The sequence below is a fragment of the Callorhinchus milii genome, unplaced genomic scaffold, assembly GCF_018977255.1.
Source record: "Callorhinchus milii isolate IMCB2004 unplaced genomic scaffold, IMCB_Cmil_1.0 Scaffold5, whole genome shotgun sequence".
Taxonomy (NCBI): Eukaryota; Metazoa; Chordata; class Chondrichthyes; order Chimaeriformes; family Callorhinchidae; genus Callorhinchus; species Callorhinchus milii.
Genome location: NW_024704746.1, coordinates 47,573,032 through 47,599,972, shown reverse-complemented (window position 1 = coordinate 47,599,972; position 26,941 = coordinate 47,573,032). Strand labels below are relative to the sequence as shown.

The 26,941-nt window shown below is 38.3% G+C and overlaps 1 protein-coding gene across 5 annotated transcripts in view; it reads left to right on the top strand.

Annotated features, from left to right (window-relative positions):
* The window catches only part of erc1b (ELKS/RAB6-interacting/CAST family member 1b), a 432,645-nt gene that overhangs the window by 89,496 nt on the left and 316,208 nt on the right, over nucleotides 1-26,941 (top strand). For all 5 annotated transcript variants that reach the window (XM_007898509.2, XM_007898508.2, XM_007898513.2 and 2 more), the window contains exons 8-11: nucleotides 2,438-2,575; nucleotides 4,217-4,357; nucleotides 5,460-5,600; nucleotides 21,037-21,230. In XM_007898509.2, coding sequence (XP_007896700.2) covers nucleotides 2,438-2,575; nucleotides 4,217-4,357; nucleotides 5,460-5,600; nucleotides 21,037-21,230 — 614 coding nt within the window. The remainder of the gene's footprint in view (nucleotides 1-2,437; nucleotides 2,576-4,216; nucleotides 4,358-5,459; nucleotides 5,601-21,036; nucleotides 21,231-26,941) is intronic.

Genomic DNA, 26,941 nt, shown 5'->3' with positions numbered 1-26,941 from the left:
GACCTCTCAAATGACCACCAGAATCTCCCAAGGATTGTGTTTTAATTCAGAGCTGTATGATTCATTTAAAAAAATCACGAATCTTAACAACTATGGGCTGCAATTTTGAGTGGGGCTACTGTACTTCAGAGACAATATTTTCAAAATTCTGCACATTTTTGGCCACAAAAAATTCTGATATTAACAAGAACATTGGTCAGGATTACATAAAGATTGGACAGCTCTCCCAGAGTTTGTCTGGAGCATCCTCAACAAAAACAAAGTCCTATCCAACAAAACAAACTGATTTAATTCAAAATTGATCCATAGAAATTGATAAGGCATTTAATTTTCATTTATTTTCGCCATAAAAGCTGTATACAGCTCAAATATAATAATAATTTATTATTATTATCATTATGTCCAGCCCTAGCACCATCAGAGTACCTGAATTGATATAACAATGTAGCGAAATATATCCACTGGACAATCTGTAACAGCACAATAATCTGGGACTCACAAGTGCATACAGATAGAACAGTAACCTGTTATATCATATTTAAGAAAACAACTAGGCTGTACATACAATATCACTGATGTTGCCATTCAAAGTGACAACATACAAAATAAAGAACGAGAGAAGATCAGGAATTATGTTGACCAACAAATTGAATGTGAACCTATCTGACAGTCAAGACAAGCATAGTTAGTAGAAACATTAGTTGCAACTGGGATTGTTAATAAGACAATTCAGGAATGGCTTGACAAAATACCTGATGCATAAAATGTCCCCCTCTGGCAGAAATCAGATTTTTTGGCAAGTTCAAATATACTAAGAAAAGTAAGATCCATTCAAGTGTTATGGGGCAGTGTCATTGATATGGCTGACTCATCACTGAAACCCACTTAGAAACTACTTCCATGGAGTGATCTAAACAGCAATAACATAATCATAATAATCATCATCATAATAATAATTAATCATCATTCTTATATTTGGTATAGTGCTTTCACAAAAGGAGGACATCCCAAAGTGCTTCATAGGATATACTGTAAAGTGGAGTGAATTTTTTGTGGGTGAACGTGACAGCAATGTCCCACAAACAGCCATGGAATGAATAACTAATTTTATTAAGGGGACCATTAGCTTGGACACTGGGAGAAACTCCCTTTTTTTTTAGAATGGTATCATGGGATCTTCAATGCTCACCTGAATAGGCAGATGGGGCCCTGCCTTAAAGTTTCATCCAAAGGTCGATGCTTCCAAAGTTGTATTGGAATGTCAGTTTAGACTATGTGAGTTCCAAGTCTTGATATTTATAAAGTTTATATTAATATTAAAGTGTGAAAAAAGTGAATTCTAGTGTTACCATTCTAAAACAAATGGCATGAACTGTAGCATTGGAAATCCTTTTGCACATTTAAAGTATATGTCATTAACCTAAAGTGGATCTTTCAAGTCTCAAGATAGATGTCTGAAAAATTTGCAAAAATGAAGAGAACAGGTTATTCACACTTAGACTTGAGTGATTCAAGAGTCAATGACCTGGTTACTTTGCTGAAGTACTACAATTGTCGTCAAAGTGAGTTTCTCCTGGTTTTCTGGCCGACAATCCAGATAAAATTGGTCATTCATTTCGTGGTTATTTTGTAGGACTTTGCTGTGACAATTGGCTGTTGTGTTTGACTACAAACTCACCATTTTACACTTATACACTTTACAGTACTATCCTGTGAAGCGCTTTGAGGTGTTTTGACAATATATCACTATATCAAATGCAAATATTATTATTAGAATAATACATTTAATATTCATTTTAGTAAATTTGTCTCGGGAGCCGAATGCATTTTAGCAGTGAGTTTTTGTAACCTCACCATGGATCAGAGTAACTACCAAGCCTGATAATTTGATTGAAGGTGAGGATCATCAACAGAGACGTAATCATCAACTCTGCACTGTTTGAGGTGTTAATGTTATTTTAGTTCCTTTGCACAGGGCTTCATAGTTCCTTCAAGTCACCTCCCATGAGAAAAAATCAACATTCAAATATGTAAACAAACATTTTTCAGAAATAAACTGCGGTAATAAGAGTTGATGATTTGGGAATTGCTTAGTTTGTTGAGAAAAGAGAATTTTTGGCACCGATGCCAGGATCTGTGTCAGGTATAGAACAAACTTCGTTCATGCTGTTGATCCCTTGCCACCAGAAATTCCACTGGGATAGGCTACATCATTTCCACATGGGACTCAAGCGCTGGTTGCATGTGTTTGAATATATTGTGCTGTCCACTAATAATTGGTGGGAATGCATAACTATTATTTCTCCAATTTACTTCACCAATGGAAGAAATGACCAGTCACTCCAGCAATTTAAAAGTAGAATAAATAATTGCACCTTTGTGAGTCTTTTCACAGCTTTTCATAGTGACCTGAGTGCTTCTTACATTCTGTTTGCAGATTGAAAACCTGCAGGAACAGCTGCGGGATAAAGAAAAGCAAATGAGCAGCCTGAAAGAGCGGGTAAAATCCTTGCAGGCGGACACCACAAACACAGACACTGTGCTTACCACCTTGGAGGAGGCTCTTGCAGAAAAGGTTTGTAGTGCATATGGTTAGGACTGGATGGGATACTAATTGGTGGGGGCAGAGTTGCAGAAGGCCCACCTGGTCGCAGAGGTAGGGGGAAGCAAGGCCATGGAGGACTTTGAAAGTGAGGACCAGGAACTTGAACTGTATCCTCTGTGTGATGGGAAGCCACCAGTGGAGTCGGGTGAGGATGGAGGTGATAGGGTCACGGAGCTTGGTGTAGGAGAGGACGTGGGCTGCAGAGTTCTGGATGATCTGCAGCCCATGGAGGGAGGAGTTGGGCAGACCGACAAGCAAGGAGTTATGAATTTGATGTTATGAATGCATGTATGATGGTTCCGGTGGCTTGTGGTGTGAGATTGTGGAGGAGTCGGGTGACGTTGCGGAGATGGGGTAAGCCAGAGTGGACATGGAACAGACGTGGAGTAGAAAGCATTGTGAAGCATGAAAGGTAGAAAGGATAGTTGAGGGTCAAACAAGACACCAAGCTTCTGGACTGGCTTAGCAAGGTGGAGTGTGCAACCATGGATAATGATGCTGTCAGTGCCTGAGGTGTAGAGGCACTGACGGGAGCCAACCAGAGAGCCTCGGTCTTGTTGATGTTCAAGTGAAGAAAGTTAGCTCTCATCCAGGACTTGATGTCTGACAGACATTCTGTCAGGACAGCAGTTCCTGGAGTCAAGGGTGGAGGCAGAGAGGTACAGTTGGGTGTCATCCGCATACATGTGGAAGTTGACCCCATGTCTATGGATGATGTCACCAAGAAGGATAAATAATAAGACCAAAAAGGAGAGGTGATAACAATTTAAGTAAGCTTTCATAAATAGGTTTAAATAGTATAATAATATAATAATATGATGATATGATAGGACTTGTGGAGTCCTGTAGCTCAGTGGTTAGAGCACTCGCTTTGCAAGCGAGAGACCTGAGTTCAATTCCAGGCAGGGCGAAACCTTGGGCAAGTTTCCTTACTCCACACCCCTAATAATAATCCCTCTAAAACCAAGAACAATATTAAATTGGTCATTTTCAATCTACGACTGTTTGTGGGACATTGCTGTGCGCAATTGGCTGCCGCGTTCGCCCACAAATATACAGTCAATTCACTTTACAGTGTGTTCTGTGAAGCGCTTTGGGACATCCTCCCGACGTGAAAAGCGCTATATCAAATTCAAGGATTATTATTATTATTATTATGATGGTCTTGTTCAAATGATTTTGACACTGAATTTCCATGTTCACTGTGTAGGAAGCATTGTGATTGTGAAGCATTGGCTTCACTCATGATTTTGAAGCATTTTGGGCATTGTGATTATTTCTAGAGGGTAAGAGATTTGAGAACTAGGAAGTTTAGTTTGAATGGTTTGCTTGTTTTGGGGAAATGCCCTTTCTCCCCCTCATCAGGTGGCTAGCCTGGATGGCAGAGATGCTGTCCATTGTCAAAATACCCTTGGATTTTCAGAACATGGTAGATAAAAGTTTTTTTACTGAAGTGTTTCAGCTATTTCATTTCTATTAACCTCATAAAGCATTATTGCATCGCTAAGGTTAAATTGCCTGATTATGTTTTAACCTTTTAAAACATAGCTCAATGTGATTTGCTTTCTTTCCCCCATTCTTTCCCTTAATAATGTTGTAAAATTGTTCCAGGAGAGAATAATTGAGCGACTGAAAGACCAAAGAGAGCGAGATGAAAGAGAAAAGCAGGAAGAAATTGATTCATATAAAAAGGATGTAAAAGAGATTAAGGAAAGAGTCAGTGGACTCCAAGGAGATATTTCAGAAAAGGAGGTGAGTGGTACAGTGTCTGTGTGATACATGTGACTTCTATCTTTTATACAAATGGGGATATTTGACATTTCTACAAATAGAATTATTCAAATCTGATGTATTGCACACTGATGTATTGCACACGTAGCTTTTGCTGCGAGGGGAGGGTGGGGGGGCGGGGGTTAAGGGTGGAGGACAGTGAGAAGAACCAATGCATAGAACAGTGAAGAACTCAATGCATTAAAGAGTTAATCTGCAGTTATTAAATTCAACAACAACAACTTGGATTTATATAGCGCCCTCCACACCGGACGGCGTTTCAGAGCACTTTACAGTAACGGATCCCGGGATCGAGCCAGGGGGAGGGGGAGGAAGGTGACCAAAGACGTGGTTGAAAAGAAAGGTCTTTTGTTGTTAAATTCATTTTTTTGTATTTGTGTCAGGTGTTAGCTCTTTCCTTATAGAAACATAGAAACAGGCGTAGGTCATTCAGCCATGAATCCTAGGCCCCTAGGAGTTCAGACCCGCATGAGTGAAGCCAATGAATATGGCTTCTGTCTTGCCAACATTCATCTGCAGGAAATTTTTGCTCATCCAGGCCTTGATGTCTGTCAAACAAGCTGACAGTACATCAGCAGACTGGGAGTCACAGCTGGAGAAGGAGAAGTAGATTTGGGTGTCATCTGCATATATATGGAAGTTGACACCATGTCTGCGGATGGCATCACCGGGAAGGAGTATGTAGATAAGGAAAAAAAGGGGGCCAAGGATTGAGCCTTGGTTACCCCGCAGGTGACCGGGCAGGTGCGGGAAGACCGTTGCAGGGTTAACATTGGCTGTGTGGCAAGAATCTCTGCTCCCAGTGACTGGTAGGAGTGACTCCAAGTCCTGCTGATGAACCAGGCTGGCTGGCTAATCTCTTTATGTTGTGTCCTCTTTTCTTGCCTTGAATCTCTTTGACCTGGTCTTCCATTAACATCCTCAACAACTCCCCACTTTCTCAGCTTGATCAGTGATCCAAACCATCTCTGTAAAGCACTTTGAAATGTTATCCTAAGTGTTAGTTGCTATTTAAATAAAAGGAGATATAATTCAAACTTTTCTTTATCTTGCAATATATTAGGCTGCACTACTAGATCTTAAAGAGCATGCTTCATCATTGGCATCATCTGGGTTGAAGAAGGATTCCAAGGTGAAGACATTGGAGATCGCTTTTGAACAGAAGAAAGAGGAATGTGCTAAGCTTGAAGCACAGCTGAGAAAGGTACATTGATATCCTGTCTGTAGAATCTGCATACCAGACTGATAGTTCTACATATGTATGTGACTTACACGTGGAAATTTCCCTGTGTCTGGAAAGGATTTTCACTCTCTCGCTGGAGGGAGGGATGCACCCTGCTGACCTAAGAGCATTACGCGCAGATTGGCTGGAGGCAAAACTTGGGACCCCAGAGTGTGTGTTTTGGCTATTGCTGCAATTTAATCAGCAACAACAAAATTACATTTTTAAAGCGCCTTTCGCGTTGGGAGGACATCCCAAGGAGCTGAACAGTCAGGGATCAGGACCCGAGCATGGGGTACAGGGTTGGGATGAGGGAGCGCAGAAGGGGTAAAAAGGCCCCTGTAGGCACAGTCAAAAAGGAGGGTTTTGAGTTGTGCCTTGAAGAGGCAAGAGAGGGAGCAAGGCGAAGGGATTGTGGGATGGAGTTCCAAAGAGTGGAGGGAAAGGCTGAAAACCCGGCCGCTGATGGTAGGGCGGGTCAGGCGGGAGACATGGAGTAGGCCGGAGCCTGCTGAGTGGAGGGAGAGGACAGGTTGATTGGGGTCAGAAAATCAGAGATGCAGGAGGGAGCAAGGCCGTGGAGGGCCTCGAAAGTGAGAACGAGGATTTTGAATTCTATGAGGAATAGGGAGCCAGTGGAGCCGGGCGAGGTGGATGTGATCACGGAGCCCAGTGCGGGAGAGGATACGAGCTGCAGAGTTCTGGATGATCTGCAGCTTGTGAAGGGAAGAGTTGGGGAGGCTGACAAGGAGGGAGTTTCCATAGTCGAGCCTTGAGGTGACGAATGCGTTTCCATAGTCGAGCCTTGAGGTGATGAATTCGGCAGCCTGAGGGGTGAGGCAGTGGCGGAGTCAGGCAGTGTTGTGGAGATCTCTCTCTTAGTCTTTCCCTCGTTCTCAGTCTCTCTCTCCCAGAGAGGTTTAATATCCTGTCTGTAGGGGCTTAATTAAAGCATTTTTTAATATAGCTCATCAACGATAGGAGATTTCCCCCAAAAAATATGTACATTACACTGCCAGTTGCAAGACTTTTCTGATGAGGTATAAATCATGTCTCTATGTCAATCGGTTATCTCATGATTCTCAGATATACAGACAGACAGATATTTTGTCTTTATTATTATAAGAGATTACTGCCTGTATCTTTGTGAGAAAACAGGATCAGATGGAAGAAGGAATGAATGTATTCTTGCCCCTTTGATAAGAAGGTGAAAGCACATTAACAGCTACATTTTTAACCTGAATGATTCTGAGTTTCGACACTGAAAATTTGAAAGCATACTTATAAAAAACTCAATATAAAACCAAATTCAGTTGAGACTATTCGCTGCTTTTCCGGGGGTAATAATTCCTTCAAAAAAAATTGGTTACTCAATCCATTACTGTTTGTGGGACGGTTGGCTGCTGCGTTTCGTCCACAAAATGTACAGTTAATTCACGTCTTGAAGACGTCTCGAAGATGTGATAAGACACTATATCAAATACAAGGATTATTATTATTACAGTGACCCACATATAGGATAATGTCTTGGAGCACTTTTCGGGAGGTGACCACAGGTGCTGTTGAAGAAGTAGGTTTTGAGGCCAAACTTGATGGCAGGTGGAGAGGTTGAGATGGAGGTTTCCAGAGGTTAGGAATGTAGAATCTGAATGCTTCAACGTTAATAATGGTACAGGTAGGGCAGGCGATGTGCAGTTAGCCGAGCAAAGGGACATTTAGAGAAGTAGGGTAGGAGGAGATCGGAGAGATAGCGAGATATTACAGCATGAAGGTAAGGTGTGGGTGAGAACTTTGAAATCTAGCCACTTGATTATGAGCCAACTGACCTCAGTGGGAGTGCTCATAATCCTGCAAAAACTGTGATATAGTTCCTTGCCACAGATTTTGTATTGTAAGATTTTTTTTGTAGCACTTTTACATGAAGAGAGCCTAAATCCAATCTTGAAGTATTAAATCTTCAAAATATGTGGCGAAAAAACTTTTATTCCTCATTTTTATATTTTTATGACATTTTAAATGAATGTATGTGACTTTGTTGAATTCAAAGTCGGACCTTGGCAAAATGAAGCATTTATGTCCTTTGTACAGTTCTTCACCTCTTCAACTGAAATTTTTTGGGACCTCTCCCTGTACTGCAATCATGCCTTGCTGAGAAGGCAGACAGGTGATCTCCCAGTCCTAGAAAAACTACCAGTTATGTGGATATATATTGGGATAACGTGCTCTTGATTCTTTACACTTTGCTGCCCACCAGACATGGAAGGATCCAGTCTATTTTCTGTATCTACCCCACAGCATAATAAAAATAATAATACTTGCATTTGATATAATGCCTTATCACGTCGTTGAGATGTCTAAAATGTTTAACAGAATATACTGTAAAGTGAATGGACTATATTTTGTAGTTTCACATCTCCAAATTTAAGCCTGAAGCAACAGGGATAAATTGACATCATGGTCAGATGTATTTGGGACAATCACCAGGACAAGTATTTTCTATTATTCAGTGGTTCTTCCCTTTTAAAATATTTATTTTTTGTTTTCAATCTTTGTGGTTGTAGATATGTCACTGTTATCTCTGAGTCTTCTTGAGATATGCATTAGTTACTGCCCAAGGGTGGGACTGTCACAATTGCTCTTTGGAGCAATGTGTCAGAGATAGAGAAGTCAGCAGTTTGGGGATAGAACTCTTCCATGGTCCAGCATGTTGGTGCTCTAGCTTACTATCTGCCTGTAAAAATACAGTTATGAAATAGTGATAATAAAATAGTGTTGAAATAATAGATTTGTTTTGTGCCTGACAATTTCTCAGATTTTTAACTGCCAAAAGTGAAGTAGCCCGATCCTGCCACCGTGACCTTCTACCCGGCTGCTCTCTTCATTCACCAAACACTGGCCTGTTTCATGTCCCCAGCCTTATTCACGCCTACCCAACCACCTTGGTGGGCGAGCTTTCAGCCATTCTGACCTCGCTCTCTGGAACTCCTGGAGTCCCTTTGACTCGCTTCATCCCTCTTCTTGTCCAGGGCTCCTCTCAAGGCATATCTCTTTAATAATAATAATAATAATCCTTGCATTTGATATAGTGCTTTTCACGTCTTCTAGACGTCCCAAAGCGCTTCACAGAATATACTGTAAAGTGAATGGACTGTATATTTGTGGGTGAACGCGGCAGCCAATTGTGCACTGCAATGTCCCACAAACAGTCATGGATTGAAAATGACCAATTTATTATTGTTTTTTTTTTGGAGGGATTATTATTAGGCGGTTGGAGTAAGGAAACTTGCCCAAGGTTTCGCCCTGCCTGGAATTGAACTCGGGTCTCTCACTTGCAAAGAGAGTGCTCTAACCACTGAGCTACAGGACTTTAACCTTGCTTTCGATCATATTTCCCCTCACATGCCCCTTCAGCTCCTATTCTCCAGCTTGGATGCCCAGCAAGCAGTGATGAGCGCATTGAGATGTCCTCCTGACGTGAAAAGCACCATATAAAGATAACTGTAAATTGTATTGTATGAACTGAACCATTGCATGATAAAGTATCCTGGGAAATTTGCTTCTTCTAATGCCAGTTTAGTTACTGGAGCTAACAATTCAAATCAGAATTTCCTGTTCTTTCCCTGTATCCTTTTATCTTTTCGTTCTTCAAATGTTTATCTAATTCCCTTATAAATGTTATTGCTGCAGTCTGACACCTTGTGAGCTTTTAATCTTGGCCGTGTGTAATGGCACCAGAACAAAGTTTTCCTATCATCAATTGTCAGAACCTGGAATAACTATTGCCTGGGAGTGTTGCACGCTAAAGAGAGGGCAATGCTTTCATGTTAACGGTTTTAAGAAAAGTTTCAAATGATGTAAACAAAATTGATAAAGCTGAAATATTTTATAATTATCTGAACTCAATGGTTGTCAGTGGAGACTGATGTAGAGATTCTATAATTAGTTCAGGATCTTGGGTTAAGGAAGGGAAAATCCTCTGTTGTTTGTGTTCATGGTGATATCAAATGACGTGCCGCAGGTTCAGCTGTAATCCCTCCTCCAACCCCCGTAGTCAACTAGTTTGCTGGCAAGACTCGCACGTAAATAATTTGAGATACCCAAGCATGAGCTTCTCAACCAATGCTCACATGGTCAGCTCTTGTGTACTTCAGAAATCTATCCCGGATCCTATTCTTTATCAACGTGCAACATCTTCTGCAGGAGGCACAGATCTGTTTCCACATTTATGTCAAAACTCATCTCTATCTCTCGGCTTTCCATTCTGCTTTCCTGTCCAGAATGAAATGGAAAGCATCTGCTTTGCTTCTCCTGTATAGTATATTTTTTTTTCCCCCCTGCAACAGCTCTCACCCCTAATGTCAACCTGCAAAGTGTTTCCTGCATAGTGGGTTTGGTGGTCTCTGTTCGATCCTTCTCTGTGAGTCCAAGTTCCCTATTCTGAGGTGTAACTTCACTAATGAGTCAACACAACGACAGGTTATCCCAGTGCTTTATAACACTAGCAAAGGGATGCTTCCGTCAAATCCCTTTGCACCAACAGATAGTTACGTCGGCACACCTGGTTATGTAAATCCCTGCCTCCTGATTTAAACAGAGACGCATGATTAAGAAAGCTCCACACTTATTTTATTGGTGTTTCAGACACAACTCTATGACTTACTTACTAACTGTCTGTTAAATCTGAAAACGGTTGCAACGTTGAACAGTAATGCCTACACACTATACTATACAGCTGGTAGCCTTTTAACATGTTAATGAACAACAGAAAAAACAATCTTGACCCAGAGGACTCCTCCTCAAGTCAGGCACGTACCTCTTTGACGAAAAAACAAGGTGAATAGTGACCACGACCATTTGGGCTCACTCCTTTTAAGGGCATTAAGCCCATCCTCTTAGAAAATGTCTGCTGATACTTTTCCTGCCAAAATACATTGTATCACAATGGCTCTGCCCCCTGGATCCCTGCAATCCTTTTTAACCAGCCAAATTGTTTTAATTTGTGCCAAATCCAGACTTTATGTCACCAAAGTGGTATTTGCCTTTAAATCGAATACTGTCTATGGACCTTAAACACGCTTAAAGCTAAGGGTCTTATGCTGCGTAACTGCGCATGTGTGAGATTTTCAATAGTGCACATACATCAAAATTGCAATAGCACACAGACTTACTGAAGCTCCCAATAGCACATAGACATCAACTACATATTAAAGAAGGTTAAAAACACAAATAATGGCGTATCTGTAACAGCCCTCCATCTCACCTTTGGTTGTTAAGTATTCATCCATTACACCTTTGCCATCTTAATTTTCTTCCAAAACCTCTGTCTTGTTTCCTCTTTGATTTCTTTCAAAATCTTCTTAACAGCCTATACATGTATTCTTGACAATGCTTTGGATAATGCTTAATTCCCCTGTTCCCTTTCATTCTGAAGTGCTTCAAGAGGCTAACTCTACCTGAGTGCAAGTTGGTTTTGTTGATGCACTGAACTTACTTTGAGGTCTAAGAAACAGTGAACTACTAGCCCTGTGGCCTTTCGTCTTGTTATGAGGGAATGATTTATGTCTATATATCTATGGTGTTAGTATGGTGTATTGCATTAGAATAATTGTTTTGGATAGCTATTTTGTTATGATTTTATATAATCCTTGCATGTGATATAGTGCCTTATCACCTGGTATCTCAAAGTGCTTCATAGGGTTTACTGTAAAATGGTGTGAGTGTGTGTGCATTTTGTAGGTGAATGCAACAGTCAACTTGCACACCAACAATGTTCCACAAACAGCCGTGAAGTGAATGACCCATTTTATTTTTTTTTGAAAGCATTGAGGAAACGACTATACTTACAAAAAGGTTAATGTAACACAAACGTCAAAATGTTGTGATTAATTAAACCTATCGATTGCAGGATGCTTTCATTAATTTGGCAAGGGAACATTTAACACACTTTATTGCTTGAGGAAGTATCATTCACATAGCATATTGAGACTTTGGTCAAGCTCACAGTTTATTTTGGCCTGCAAAACTCTGAAACTTTATTCGTGGGTGACAACATGTCACTTGGTTCCTAGTGGGAATAATATTGAGTATCCTGTATAGTATAAAAGAATTACAAATTTAGTTATTTATTCTTTGCTCAACTATTTCTATTTTCCTTTCCGTGATGGTGTTCTTTTTGATAAATATTGATTTTATCCATTTTTTTCAATGAAATATAAGTAAAAATCTTATTACAGGCAAGAACTGTGCTTAATTTACTTATTTGGTTGAATATTGTTCTAATTCTTGGAAGTCAATTTCAGAGTTATAGGTACACTTTCAATTCTGCCAGCTTGTGGTGGCACATTACATCTTGCACTGAAGTATTACATTTTAAGTTTACTGGGCTTTAAATAATTTTTGCCAAGTTACGTTACTCGATTATTTTGGTTGAACTGCAACTTTGGATACTACCAAATAGTATATCATGAATCCATCACTTGCTGATTGTTAAAATAGTTTTTTTAATATAATAACAAATCAGTAAGTTACGGACACCTATATGAGCGGCATGATTGAAATTCAAATCATGACTTGTTAGAGCAGAAGGATTTGGGCTATAATAGCTTTGTTGACAGAATATAAAAAAAATGCCTTCTGAGCAATCTGTTCGAGAAATCCTTTCTGGTATCTCTCCTAAAATTACCCTTTGTAACTCTGAACATTGAAACAAGCCTCCCAACTGCAACTTCCTTTCACACTTCTCTCTCTTCATGTCCTTCCAATTTGGTTTCTGCCCCACCCCAAAGCAATATTATTGCCCTGATTGTAACATTCCATCTGTGACCAAGAATCCCTTTTCCTCCTTGTCCTCCTCACCTCTCTGCTGCCTTTGATATCGTTGACCACTGTATCCTTCTCCACCATCACTCCTTCCTGCTCAACCTTCACGGTTATACCTTTTTCTGATTGGACTCTTACTTCTGCCAGTGTTTTCATTTTGTCTCTTCCCACGGCTTCTCCTTCCACCCGCGCACAGTCACATGTGGCATTCCTCAAGACTGTATTCATAGTCCTCTCCTTTTCACCATCTATATACTTCCGCTTGGTGAAGATTCCTTAGGGATAGAGTCCATTTCCACATACTTGCAGATGACACCCAACTTTATCTCTGCCTCCACCCTTGATTACTACTGCTGTTCTGACCTCTTGCCTATCGGACATGGAGTCCTGGATGAGTGCTAACTTTCTTCAGTTAAATGTCAACAAGTTCCTCAGACTGGATTTGAGTGAAATTTTGTCACAGATCAATTGCCCTTCCCTCAGGTCGGAAAGTAATGAAGGGGAGGTGTTTAAAATGTAGGTGGAAATAAAAGGGAGAGGGGATGTTGTGCTTTGATCTAGAAATGCTTTTAGATATTAAAACCATATCAAAATAGTAATTTTATAGTTAAGTTAAATTTCCGAGATAAGATGCATTCATTTTGGATGTGTCTGGAAAGATTAACTGCCTAAGAATGGTAAAACTATAACTGTACGTTGTCTTGAAAATGTGCCCCTTTCTGTTTCAAACAGTTTTTCATGAAGGGTGTGCCCCATTTATTTTGAAAGAAAAATGTGCCTCTTAAAAATACAGTATGTTTTGCTCTTCAGGCATATGGATAATGCAGATTAACAGCCATGGTTTTATGATGTGATGAAAGGCGCTGGAGTAATAGAATATTTTTAAATGCAAGACCAGATTTTCTTTTTTTGCCGAAATGAGTTTATATAAAAATGAATTGCTTTCAGTTTTGCCTCCAGTAGACATCAATAGATACCAGCTTTGTTATGTTAACTTGATGAAGAAATGCTGATTCAGTATTTAGCAGAATAATTTATGACTGTACGAGGAATGACAGCTGGTCTCATAGGCCCCAATAACTCCTAGTGCAATTATAAAAGGCCCATTAAATTTAAGTGCATCTTTGGTTACTCAACTGTAGGAGTTTTTTTATTATTTCCCATCTATTAACCCACCTCAACTATTTGTTTTCATATGGTCTGACCAATGTGCATGTTTTTTCCATTAGTATTGCTTTTTTGAGTGTTTTTTTATTATTTTCCATGTAATGGCCCTTTGTATACAGTATTCATGATACACATGCTTTAAACGGCTTTGTTAAGACTGGGATTGTAATAGTGGAGGGAAAATTCAGAAAAAATGTTTGTACTTTTGTGTTGTGGGCCCCACATCTTTAGATAGATTTTTTAAATTCGCATTATGGTCCTAGGGTTTGCAATGTAATATTTTAGTTATTTCAGATGATTGAATGGAGTGTTCCTCTTTGGTTACATGTGAAGATGGGAATTGCTCTTTATAGTATTTTGGTTCTTGCGCTGTAGGTGGTTAGAAGCAGCTCTTGTTTAGTTTTGCTCTGGTGTAAGACTTTTTTATATTTCTTGTGTGGGTGGGAAGACATTTTTGTAACTTTTTGTGGGGATAGGTGAAGACAGTAAAGAATATTTTTTCTGCTTCTCTTACATTCCTTGAGTTCCAGTTGCAATCTTTTCCCACAAAGCTTTTTGTAGGTTTCTTGAAAGTAGACAAACTGTTCAGTAAAATAAGATTGCCAAAAAAGTTTGGTCTGTTAATCCATTAAAAACAGACTAATCTGTACACGACCATGGGGGATTATTATGTTGTAGCAGCATGACAACAATATTTTATGGTAGTGGAGTGATGATGTTTTTATTACCCTTTTTTCTATAGTATGTTGATCAAAAACTGCATGATAGAGCAGCACTGTGATAATTGGAGCCCTGGGCCATGGATGTGTTTTTGCTGGCAACCCTAGTTATAGGGTTGTGCAGAGAATTGAGACCACAGAATCAACAGATCTGAGATCTTGGAGAAGTTGATTCTTTACATTTTTGCCTTGGCTTCTGAAGATGGCTACATTTTTCTCTTACATCTTGTAATTCCTGATAACACTGTCAGTTCATTGAAATACGTTTTTTGTGAGGAAGAAACCAAGCAGTTTTGCACTGAACTTGGATGTTGTTTGTTTCAGTTAAGAGCAATACAAAGAGATCCTTACAAAAAAAGAAAGAAAGAGAATTCTTGCCTTGAAATGTAGCACCTTTATCATGCTGTTCAAACATCTCAAAGTGCTTCACAGGATTTACAGTAAAGTGTAGTGCCTGTGTATTTGTAGGCAAACTTGATAATAATATAATAATAATCCTTGCATTATTTTGTACCTTATCATGTTGAGGTTTCTCAAATCGCTTCACAGGATATACATTACTGTAAAGTATTTTGTGGGCAAAACACGGCAGCCAATTGCTCACAGCAGTATCCCACGAACAGTCGTGGATGGAGTGACAATTTTTTTTATTTTGCTTTCTGTGACAAGGAATGATGGATGTTGTGAAGAAGGTTGCAAAGATGGAATTCAGTTAGCAATGTCTTCTTGTGAAGGCACAGTTCAAGTAGTTTTTGAACATCCTCCAGGATTGAGTTACATAAAATATATCCCTTTTTTCAGGTATATTTTTCTTTCACCACACACCACATCTGCTGGCTAATGTGGTGAGTAGGCTTCAACTCATGTTCCTTCATAAGAGGTACATAAGAACAGCTGTAGGACTTCCTATCAACTTTGAAGGAATGAAAACCCTTGTTCTCTCTGGAACAGAGCCAGACCTCCACTTGCCATCACCTTTTGACAATTTTGGCTGAAATGCCTCACTTTGTGAGGAAGTATTTGTGCAAATCTTACATCCTTCAACTCCTGGAGGAACACTTTGCTGTTCCAAAAGAATTGTAGTTTGTATAATATCTTCAATTTTGTTTTGCATAATGCACATGAATACATTTCTATGAAAAATTAATCTGTAGCATATGGTGCTATATCAATTACATTGTCCCATGTCTCTGATTTCAGGAATAAGATTAATGATGTATACAAAAAGGATATAATAGTTAGTGATGTTATCAGCAAATCAGTATGTTCTATAGGATGTGATATTAATACAATAGCAAATAAGAAAAACTTAATGAATTGCTTAGTTGCAGATATTTTTATGGGTCTTAGTTGGTTTAAATCTGTATCAGTGATATGGCCTGAGAGCCCACATTATTAGTTTAAAACTACTGGAATATATTTTGTGTTTTGATGTAATAAGGTGCAGATTAAAAGGATAAATATTTCAGTGAAGGTGTTGTGATATATTTGAATTATGTAAACTTTTAAATGTTATATGTATATTATTAATAGTCCATGTGTCAAAAACGATAAAAGTCATAGAGGTGAATGATTAAAACATGCCTATAGGGTCTTGAAATTTCACATCAATTGAAGAATAAATAATAATCCTTACATTTGATGTAGCGCCTTTCACATTGGGAAGATGTTTCAAAGTGCTTCATAGGATAAATGGCAATGTGGAGCCAATTTATTCACAGCGATGTCAAAGTGATCCACAAACAGCCTTGAAATGAATGACCAAATTTATTTGAGGATATCGTTGGCCAAGCCTCAGGAGAGACTCCGTCTCTTTTTGAATAGTGCAATGGGATCTTTAACATCACTTAAATGGACAGGAACTCAGTTTAATGTTTCATCTGACATTAGATTGTCATATGAGTTAAAATCTGGATATGCGTTTGAACCTTCTCAGATGAGATTACCGCCTGAGCCTGCCTGACAGCTTACACTCTCAGCTTTCATACTTTAGAATAGTTCTCAATGTCAAAGTTTTTGTAGTTTACAAAATAATAATAATAATCCTTGCATTTGATATAGCACCTTATCATGTCATTGAGATGTCTCAAAGCGCTTCACAGAATATACTGTAAAGTGAATTGATTATATATTTTGTGGGCAAAACATGGCAGCCAATGCGAACAGCAGTGTCCCACAAACAGTTGTGGATTGAGTGACCAAATTGTTATTATTTTATTATTTTGAAGGGATTATTACCCCAGGAAAATGCTCTGCCCATCAACTAACAACCGGGTTCCTACTTAATGCTACGTAAACCGAGGCATGTGTGTCGAATAAGGAGATTGCGGAACTTTATGAGGGAGGGGTGCATGGGAAAGGAGGGAAGGACACGTTAAGAATCCACATTTGTAAAATTGGTTAACTAAGATTATTGTAGGACTATTGCAGATTCAAGCCAGACTCATGCAATCTAGTGCTGTGTTTGGCTGTCTTGATACAACTTGGTAAAAGCTTGCTTATTAAATTGAAGAAGGACATATAGCAATAAACATTCTTTTTAGTATACCTGGCTTCCTTTTATTTGTTTTTCGATACTGTGCTGAAGACATTCAGACCTGTTACATAAATATATTTTCCTTGTTTTTTTTATAGAAAGAAATTGAACAGCTGTTTTTTGCCACCTCAACATAGTTTACTTGCTAAAAAATACTAAATAAAACAAGAATGGATGGTTAGAAGTTGGTGCCATCTTGTCTCTCATACATATTAAAAGTATTTCTGTAATTTTTTCCAGTACTTACAAGTTTGAGTGAAATCATTTTACTTTTTTAAAGGTAGGAATTAAACCACAATTAAGTGATACAGACCAGTTTGTAATTCTTAATGGTGGAATCACCGATTCTTCTGTTTGGAAGAGTCTTGAATAGATATCCCACTGTTGAAACTCATTAAACTCAACTACCTGTGCTCGTTCTTTGTTAAGCAGCTTAGTTGATTTAATTGTTAGCGCTGGAGCTTCCCATGTCAGGAAAGAAATTAATCAGCGGGGAGGAAATTATGTTCAACTTGTTCTGCGAAGTGTGCTTCGTAACAGCCAGTGTTGTTTTAATGTGATTAAATCTCCAGCCCAGGTAGATGAGTTATGAATCGGAGGCACCAAAATGAAATAAAGTAGAGACAATCTCTGCAAAACTTGCCATGAGGAAAATAATCCTTTGTATGCACGGTATAGAAATTATCATTAACATGTTATCAAATGTAATGTTGATGAATTATTTGAAATACTTTTAACTCGACAATAATACCATGATGAGACAATTTTCGAAGCATTACTTTAACCACCTCAACATTACATAAACGGATATCAGGACTGCATGTTTACATGTTCTTTATATAATATTTTCAAATTACAGCCACAGTTGAAGATGCATGTTATCAGACACACATTCCTTATTTCATATCCCAATCAAACCCACATTGCAGCTTTCATCACCTTACCCTCCAATATATTTTAATTATTTATGCATTGCTGTTCAATATATTGTGGTAATGGCTTTGTTTGGCTTTCTGTTGTGGCTCTCTTTGCTGTACCTAAGTTTTATTTGTCCTGTAGCTCAGTGGTTAGAGCACTCGCCTTGCAAGCGAGACACCTGGGTTCAATTCCAGGCAGGGCGAAACTTAAGTTTCCTTAATCCACACGCCTAATAATAATAATAATCCCTCCAAAACAAAACAATAATAAATTGATCATTTTCAATCCATGACTGTTTGTGGGAAACTGCTGTGCGCAATTGGCTGCCGCGTTTCACCCACAAATACACAGTCAATTCACTTTATAGCATATTCTGTGAAGCGCTTTGAGACATCTAGAAGACATGAAAAGCGCTATATCAAATGCAAGGATTATTATTATTATTGCTAAGATAGACAAACAGAAACTTGAGAAAAAGCATGTCAAAGAGTCTGATCTTAATGCAGGTTTTGAAGGTGGATGGGGAGGGAGAAGGCAAGGTGGATGGAATTCTTGAGAGTGGAGGCAGAATGGCAGAAAGCTCATCCATCTATGGTGGAGTGAGAGACGTACAGTTGTCGTTTGCTCAGCAAAAGGAGAGGCAGAGCAGCACGGTCCAAAGGAACGCAGAGGTAGGGTGTGGGGAGATTTGAAAGTAAGGTTGAGAATCTTGCAAAACTAGTGGAGCCAAATGAAGATAGTCGTGACAGGCTCATGGAGCAGGTGCAGGAGAGGATATGGGCTGCAGAGTTCTGGATGACTACGACAGGATACACTTGAAAGAATGATGATGGCACATGCGCAGTCTCCCTCCCAATCTCCCTCAGAACCTGGAAGTGACAGTTTAGATGTGAGACTCCAGACCATTTTTTTCACATTTGTTAGAACACTCTGCCTAATGTTATAGTCCCAAAACACTGCATAATATGGGGGAAGAAGATTGTGCTATACTGGGAAAGGCAAGAGTAATTGGACTAATTTTCAGAGATGAGGTTCAATGTGTTAAATATGTCCTTTTGTTACTGTACAATTCTAGGATTCTTTCTGTACCAATTTAACCCACGTAAAGTTTGTGTATGATGCATTTTAATGTTGGAGCCATAGGTGGTTATCCCTATTGGGTGGCCTACATTTATTTTGTTTATACTTAAGTAAATAGAAAATTTCATTAGTTTTATCACTAAAAGGTTAAAAAAAAATTCACCAAAGCTTGTTCACGTAAGGAATAGTAGGACGTGGGTTATGCCCAACATAGTGAGTTCTCATCATGTTGGTGAAAACTTTACTCACTCACTTATGCATCATGCAATAAAAGTTCCTGTTAAGACAACAACAACAAAATTATATTTATATAGCACCTTTCACATCGGAAGGATGTCCCCTGGCCAGACAGAGTTACGGATCCGAGCTGAGGTCGGGGTGAGGGAGGGGGGGAAAGCAGGGAGATCAAAAGGGTGGTCGAAGAGGAGGGTCTTGAGGTGGGTCTTGAAGGTGGCGAAGGAAGGGGGCGAGACGGAGGGACTGCGGGATGGAGTTCCAGAGGACGGATGCAGATTGGTGCTTTCCTATCTTTAATTTCTCTTACCCAATGTCATTGTAAAGTGAGATATTAGCATTAGCATGTTGACTGGCATCTAGAGTGGACTGAAGACAAAATGAGCGTTGAGGTGATTTGACTAGTCAAAACAATTGTCAAGATGTCTTGTCAAAGTGTCATAAATTGAGTGATGTGTCTGCAGTCTCTATGCTTATTATGAATTGTATGACAAACTGACAGCTATAGATGACATATTTTCATGAAGGTGAAAGGAGGCATATGATGGTATGGAAAAGAAAAGGCATGGCATATGAACGTCTGTTCTATGGGTAAAGAATTCTTGACATCTGTTCTATAATATCTACATTTGTAAATGATGGAGAGCATAGGGACAGACTCCCCAGAGACTGCAAGGAACATACGCTCCTGAGTTATTCACCAGATGAGTAGCAGAAGCCCAGTGCTTCCTGTTTGAAGATCCCAGTGGCTTTCTGTCTAGCACCAGCCTGTGCAAACTGCTCTGCTTCACAACAGATCATTAATTCTCTGATTGGAGATGGCACTGAAAGTGACAACATTAAGGCTGTTACCCTTTAATTTGTTATTCTAGCTTTACACTTAGTGTGTTGCCTTGTTCATACAGAGTATATATATCCGTAGGCAGTGAGCCGTGCTGCACATTGCAAATATCTTGCTGGTAATACTGTAACATATTCAGTGATGGTAAAAGTGGCAGTAGACACTTTGGCTGTGGTAATTTTACAATAGATGGTATCTTAAAATGTATTTCAGATTTTCCAAAGGTACTTATTTAGATGAAGGCTGTGATTGCCTTTGAATCTGCTAAAATGGTGATGACTTAAATCCGTCAGTCACCAACCTTGGTGTTATTGGCTGTATTGGTGTACAAACAACAGCTAATGCCTCTGGTATTCACCAGATGATGTATGGCTTTTGAAAAGTTTGTTTGGATTGGAAGTGAATCAGCCATCTTAAGAACATTGTTCTTGGTCATTAAAAAATAAAATAGCAGGGAAATGAGCAAAAATGTTATTTATCCTATTTAACCCACAGACAAAATACAATTCACTTTATTGATACTGTACCCATCAAATGTAATCTTAGAAGGGAAGGTTCTGCAAAATATCTATCAAATCCTTAAGGGTTGTCAGGCAACCTTATGAGAAGTGAATGACATAAAGGCAGAAAATGGTTCCTGCTGAATGCTACTCATCTCTCTCCTGCAGATAGCCTTTTGTTTTTATCATCGTGCGCAAACTGCTTTCTTTGAAATGTTTTTCAGTTCTTGAAGCTAATTTGCCAATTCTAGCAAAAAAACTTATGTTGGAAACTCGGTCAAAGGGAGTTTCAATGTTCCCTTTGTTTTAATACATAATAATCCTTGCATTTGATAAAGCGCCTTATCAGGTCATTGAGACGTCTCAAAGTGCTTCACAGAATATAGCGTAAAGTGAATTGATTGTATATTGTGTGGGTGAATCTCAGTAGCCAATTGCACACAGCTGTGTCCCGCAAACAGTCGTGGATTGAGTATTGTCGCAGGGTCATTTATGCTCATCCACAATAAATCATAGTGTGTTCAAGTTATTGTAGTTTTGGTTATAGCTATGTGCTTTCTGTTGAATGTGTTTGTGAAGTTATTTGATTAACTTTTTTTCACAGATGCATGAGGCCACAACTGAAACACGGGCCAACACAGATTTTAATGATCAGATCCAACAGTTGGAGAATGAGGTAGCGCAGTATCGGGACGAGGCCAGCAAAACCCAGGCAGAAGTGGACAGGCTACTTGAGATCCTGAGGGAGATGGAGAATGAGAAGAATGATAAGGATAAAAGGATAGCAGAATTAGAAAAGTGAGTAAACATTTTTTAAAAAAAGCTTCCCTCTAGCTTCTCTTTATGACAGGTATTGATGAATTACAAAAACATATTTTCACTCCGTACATGAAACTTGTTCCAGTCTTTGAATCTTTGATGTTCTGTTTGTATTGCTTAAAGAGTGAACTGTTAGAAATTTCTGCAGGCAAGCCAGAAACTCTTGGATTTCAATAGGATCATTCAAAGATATTACCCTTTGTGATACCTTTGCAGATCCAGCATATAATTCATTTTTCATTGAAAAAAAATTGTTGATAACCATTTGACTATTTCAATACACTTGAATTGTCCCCAGGATATATATATCGATAGAATACCTCAAATTAAAGGCTCAGAACATCTGATTTGGTTGCCCCAAGTTGGATGTTGTGGAGGGAAGTTGACATTAGTTTCCCTCCATTTCTATTCTTTCCATTTCTAAGTTGCCAAGTCAAGTACTGAAACACGAAGGAGTCGGGTTGCAATATAAAAGCATCTTGGTTAGCCTATAACCAAAATTTGTAATTGCAGTAAAACTTATAGTTAAAGTCTTACAAATTCCTGTCACTTTTGACTCCTTGCATGAATTTTCAAAATTAGTAGGTTTCCTCTCTACAGGTCTATCACCAGCTGTGAATTTGAGCAGAATTGAAAGCTATTTGATATTGCTACAGGGCATTTTTCAACATATAAAGTGGTGGGGAAACAAACACCCCACCTAGGAATCTCCAGCAGTAATTTCAAAATTCCCCACCAGTAAATTATCCTTCCATAATAATAAAAGTAATTACGATTTTATAAGCAGTCGCCATAGGTCACGAGTCCTCATTCAGACTGTCCACAGTTATCTGGAACATGCCAGCTAAAGATACTGTAACATTGGACTATTTTATATATTTTATACTCACTTAATGTTTCTGGATGTAGTATAAAAGTGCCCCTTTGAGTTCATTCCCACCAGTGAAAATTCCTTAAACATTTCCCTGTATTGCAGTCACTAGCTATCAAAATGTAACTTTACTCAACCGAGTAGCAGAATCAGGAGAATGTGCTTCACTCAACCACATCTTCAACACACCTGTCATTTCTCAATCTTCTTGTAGCTTGAAATCATCTTTTCAGCTATTGCTGGGTTTCCATATACTGGGATATATCATGTGCCAAATGGTAAAGTGTTTATAACTATGTGCTTGTAATGGGGTTTCTGATTGTCAACAAGAAACAAAAAAATCAGTACTGATAGCAGTTGGCATGTGATGCATTGTACTGTGACATTGAGCTGGGTAGTTGGTGCATGAAAATAGGGTTGTTTGACTGGAAGGATGTGTATGATCAATCAAATAAAAATTGTGTGATTGGATATTGTGAATCAAAAAGGGATGATGTCCATCAGCAGGTTATTGACCCAGAAAGTAAATATATTTCTACACATATACAGGGAAGCATCAGAATCTCCTTGGATAAAAATCCATACTGAATTTGAATTAAGTTCAGGACCTGTAGAAACAAAACTAACTGTCCAACAATATCTTCAACATTAAATATTGTAGAAAGCAGTATTTATACAATGTTCTTATAGCATCAGCATAAATACATGGACAATGATCACTAACACTTTTAGATATGTTTTTATGATGCATTTAGTTAACATTTCAGGAGTAGCTGATTGACACCCTTAAGGGTATTGTAGAATCCAAGAAGATGTGACTTGGTTTTGAAATCTACACTTTCCTGAGGACCGTCTGAACATGGAAGACTTTGCAAAAACTTTTTAATATAATCTATTAGTAATAGAAGCATGGAGATACTACTGTTCAATCCCAATCTGAGTGATTGAAAAAGATTCCTGTGGTCACTGATGAAACATTATCAAAAGTGGTCAAGAAGAACACATGTCTTTCAACAATCAAATCTGCAAACCAAATATACAAACCTGGTGAGATTGACATGATTCCGTGCATAAGATAAAGATTGCACATAGCAGTGCGCAGTGTGATTAACTGATTTGAAGCCATAGTTTTCATTGGAAGAAAATATATGGAAAATCTCCAAACTAATAGCAAAGAATCAAATGTTCATCTCCAAATGCAGCCTTATAATGGGAGAAGTAAAAGGACAAAATAGGGGAGAGAAGAAAATGAGTACATTGATGCCAATTTTATATCACATTGAGACATGTGATATTAGATTTATTTTCACTTAAATGCAAGTGAGCCACATTTTAATGTCAGCATGTATTATCATTTTTCTGGGAGACAAAAGACATGTACACATGTACATACTCATAAAGCTCATTAGTCTCCTGCTGCCAGCTTGATTTTCAATAATTGCAGAGTTAAGAAATTGTTCATTAAAATGTGAATAGTGGTTGAGAAGACACCAAATTTGTTCCTAACTTGAAAAGTTGATACTTTGTATTGTGACTGTACAACATCTCTTTTTATGCATCAGCCAGTGTGCATCTGTACAAGTGGAAAGCCACCTCTTCTGTCCGGGTGGCTTAGCTAACAGCGCACCAATGAGCGCTTATTCATGGTAAATTGTACTTCTGGATCAGTTTTCTAACGTATCCTTGGATACATTACAGTTAAAAACATGCAAAATCAGGAAAATACATGTCCCAATCAAACTAATTAGCACATCCACTGTAATTAATGATAAAAAAAGTGAATTCAAATCAATACTAGAATTAATCTAACTGGAAAAACTAAATCGGACACTTTTATATAAACTTTACTGTGTTGTCAGTTTTCAGATGTTGGGCCAAACCACTCTCCCAAAATTACTTGTGAGTTAGTTATCTGATGTTTTACTCTATTTTAAACTCCAAGATAGTACGGTACCACTTGTTGAATAGGATGGAGTCCTATTTTGGCTGAACGTTTGAAATTATTCCATTATAATAATTATTATTATTATAGAATTAATTATTATAATTAATAATAATTAATTATTCGCCTGGTATGCGAGAGACCTGGGTTCCATTCCCGGCAGGTTGAAACCTTGGGCAAGTTTCCTTACTCTACACGTTTGATAATAATCCCCTCAAGAAAGAAAAATAATAATAATAATTTGGTCACTCAATCCACAACTGTTTGTGGGACACTGCTGTGGGAATTGGCTGCCACGATTCGCCCACAAAATATACAGTCAATTCACTTTACAGTGTATTCCGTGAAGCGCTTTGAGACATCTAGAAGACGTGAAAAGCCCTATATCAAATGCAAGGATTATTACTATTATTATTATAATAATCCTTGCATTTGATATAGTGCTTTTATATGCACTTTACAGTATTTTGTGAAGAGTTTGAGACATTTCAAAAACTAGATAAGGCGCTATATCAAATGCAAGGATTATTATTATTACAAAAAGTGCAATTATTTGCTAAATAAATTTCTAAGGCCAAAGCGAAAACTTAATTTAAAGAAACTTCAAAAGCTTTCTTTTTGCTGAGTATTACAGTTTTAAGTACACACAAACCTGCTCACGCACATAAACCAAATGTTAATCTACTGATCTAAATTTTTTTTCTTGCTGACAACAGATATATTCACCATATAGGTCACCTAACGATGGCTTAAGCCCATGTCCTCTGTTTTTTCAAGCAATGATATTATTGCTTTCCAGTTGACTGTCTGTCTCCAAGTCCAAAGTTCAGATTGAGCAGAGCATTTGTTCCAAAGCTTAGATGTCAAATTCTTGCATCCGTTTGTTTCATTCTTTTAATTGTTGGCAGGTTGCAAGGAAGGGTGGTTGAGGCCACGACACAGGATTCATTTAAAAAGCAGCTTGGCAATGATGAGAGGACGATAGGGTGGGTATTCTGATGGGATGGGATGAGATGGGCCAAAGAGCCTTCCTCACCCAAACTGATCTTGAGATCTTGTGACCCCTTCAGTGTTGTTCATTTTAAGATTTGTTTAAAACATTAGTTAAAAAAAGTATATTTGCAAGTATGTTTCACAATGCAATTTATTATGTAACTGACTATGTCCACTCACACTCATTGGTAATGCAAGATGTGCTGAACTCAATTGGGAAACTTATTGCCCTTTATTTTCAATAATATGGTTTTAGAGTGTGATTTGTGACTGAATAGATTTCAGAAAAACAGTTTGAAAATCACCCTGACTGCTGTCAAGAAAGGTACTGTTTTTATTGAACTTAACACTTGAGCCTTTGAGGACAAAAATGCTGTTTGTAGGTCTGAAATTAGGATCATTTTCTGGCTTGTTTTTTATTTTCATTTCACTTTTGGAACTTTTCAGAGACTTGTTTTCCAGTTGTTCACATGAAATAAAAGATCAAATAAGTTTTTTTTTGCAAAATAGAATTAAGATGAAAAGGTATCATGAATCATTGATCGATGCTCATTGCACCTATTTGAAAAGCTCATTCCAGGATTTTCATTTTGCACATTTGTGTTCGTTTGAGGTCATTACATCACATATTTAGCCACTACCTAAATCACAGAAGCAAACCTGGAAGAAGACATAAGCATATTTGTCTCAATTCAAGCACATCTCCTGGCCGCTGCTGCTGTAATTTAGAAAGTGGACAGTGAAATTTTTATGCCTGTATGATACATTTATACAGCAGAATACATTTAGCCACTGGTGTCTCAAAGTAGTGACCTCATTATATAATAAATTAGTCTTATTAGTGTCTCACAAACAGTTATGGATTAACTGGCCAAATTATTATTATAATTTTTTTTGAAGGGATTATTATCCCTGGAAAAGCGATCCGCCAATCGACTATCAACTGGGTTCCTACTTACTGCTAGGTGAACAGAGGCACGTGGAGTTAGGAAACTTGCCCAGTGTTTTGCCCTGCCCAGAAGTCAAACCTAGGTCCTCTTGCTTGCAAGGCGAGTGCTCTAACCACTAAGCTACAGGACTTCATTGCTCACAATGTCATATCAATAAGAGATGCTTCTACTCTTGAGCTAAATGATTGCTACTCAGATCTTATTGGTGCTTCAGAAAATTAGGCTGATGTAGGAATATTTTAGCCTTGTATATTATTGTTTTTTAAAAAAAGTGTTAAGTGTGCACTACGATTCGTCTTACATTGAAAAATGATTCCTGAATTGTTACGTTTTTTTTTACGTCATGGAGTTTCAGAGTAGCAGACATGTGTGGGTGATTGTTGCCTAGTAATGGGTTTATTATATAAAACAATGCCTAACAGGGAATATATGACAGTTGCATTCTGATCAGATGATATGAAAAGTGAAACATTCTGAAGCCACAAGAATAGACTAAAGCCTGAAAATCATAACATTTTACAATGTGTTCATTTTTCCACTCTTGAAGGGTAATTTGATACTTGTACGAACCTTGTGCCAGCAGCAATAATTGTCCAAGTGTTGCATCTTTTGGATGCATGATTATGCTCACAATGAGAATTAGCGATCATAGTTGGCCCAACATGTTCACTCAATTGGTAATTAACCTGCAAATTTTGTGTGCAATTTGCATTTTCTATTTACGCAAGAGCTCATTTTTGTATGGAGCAGAATTCAATTTAATACAGAACACAATAATTTATCAGTATTGACCATTAAAGTTACAAGTTGAGAATGAGACATTCTAGTCATTTTGTTTTGATCATTTTAACTTTCACCCTCACCAGGAATTTCCCCAAGTAATTTCTCTTGGTCAGTTAGCCAGGTGTCAGCCTGGCTCAGTTGGTAGTACTCT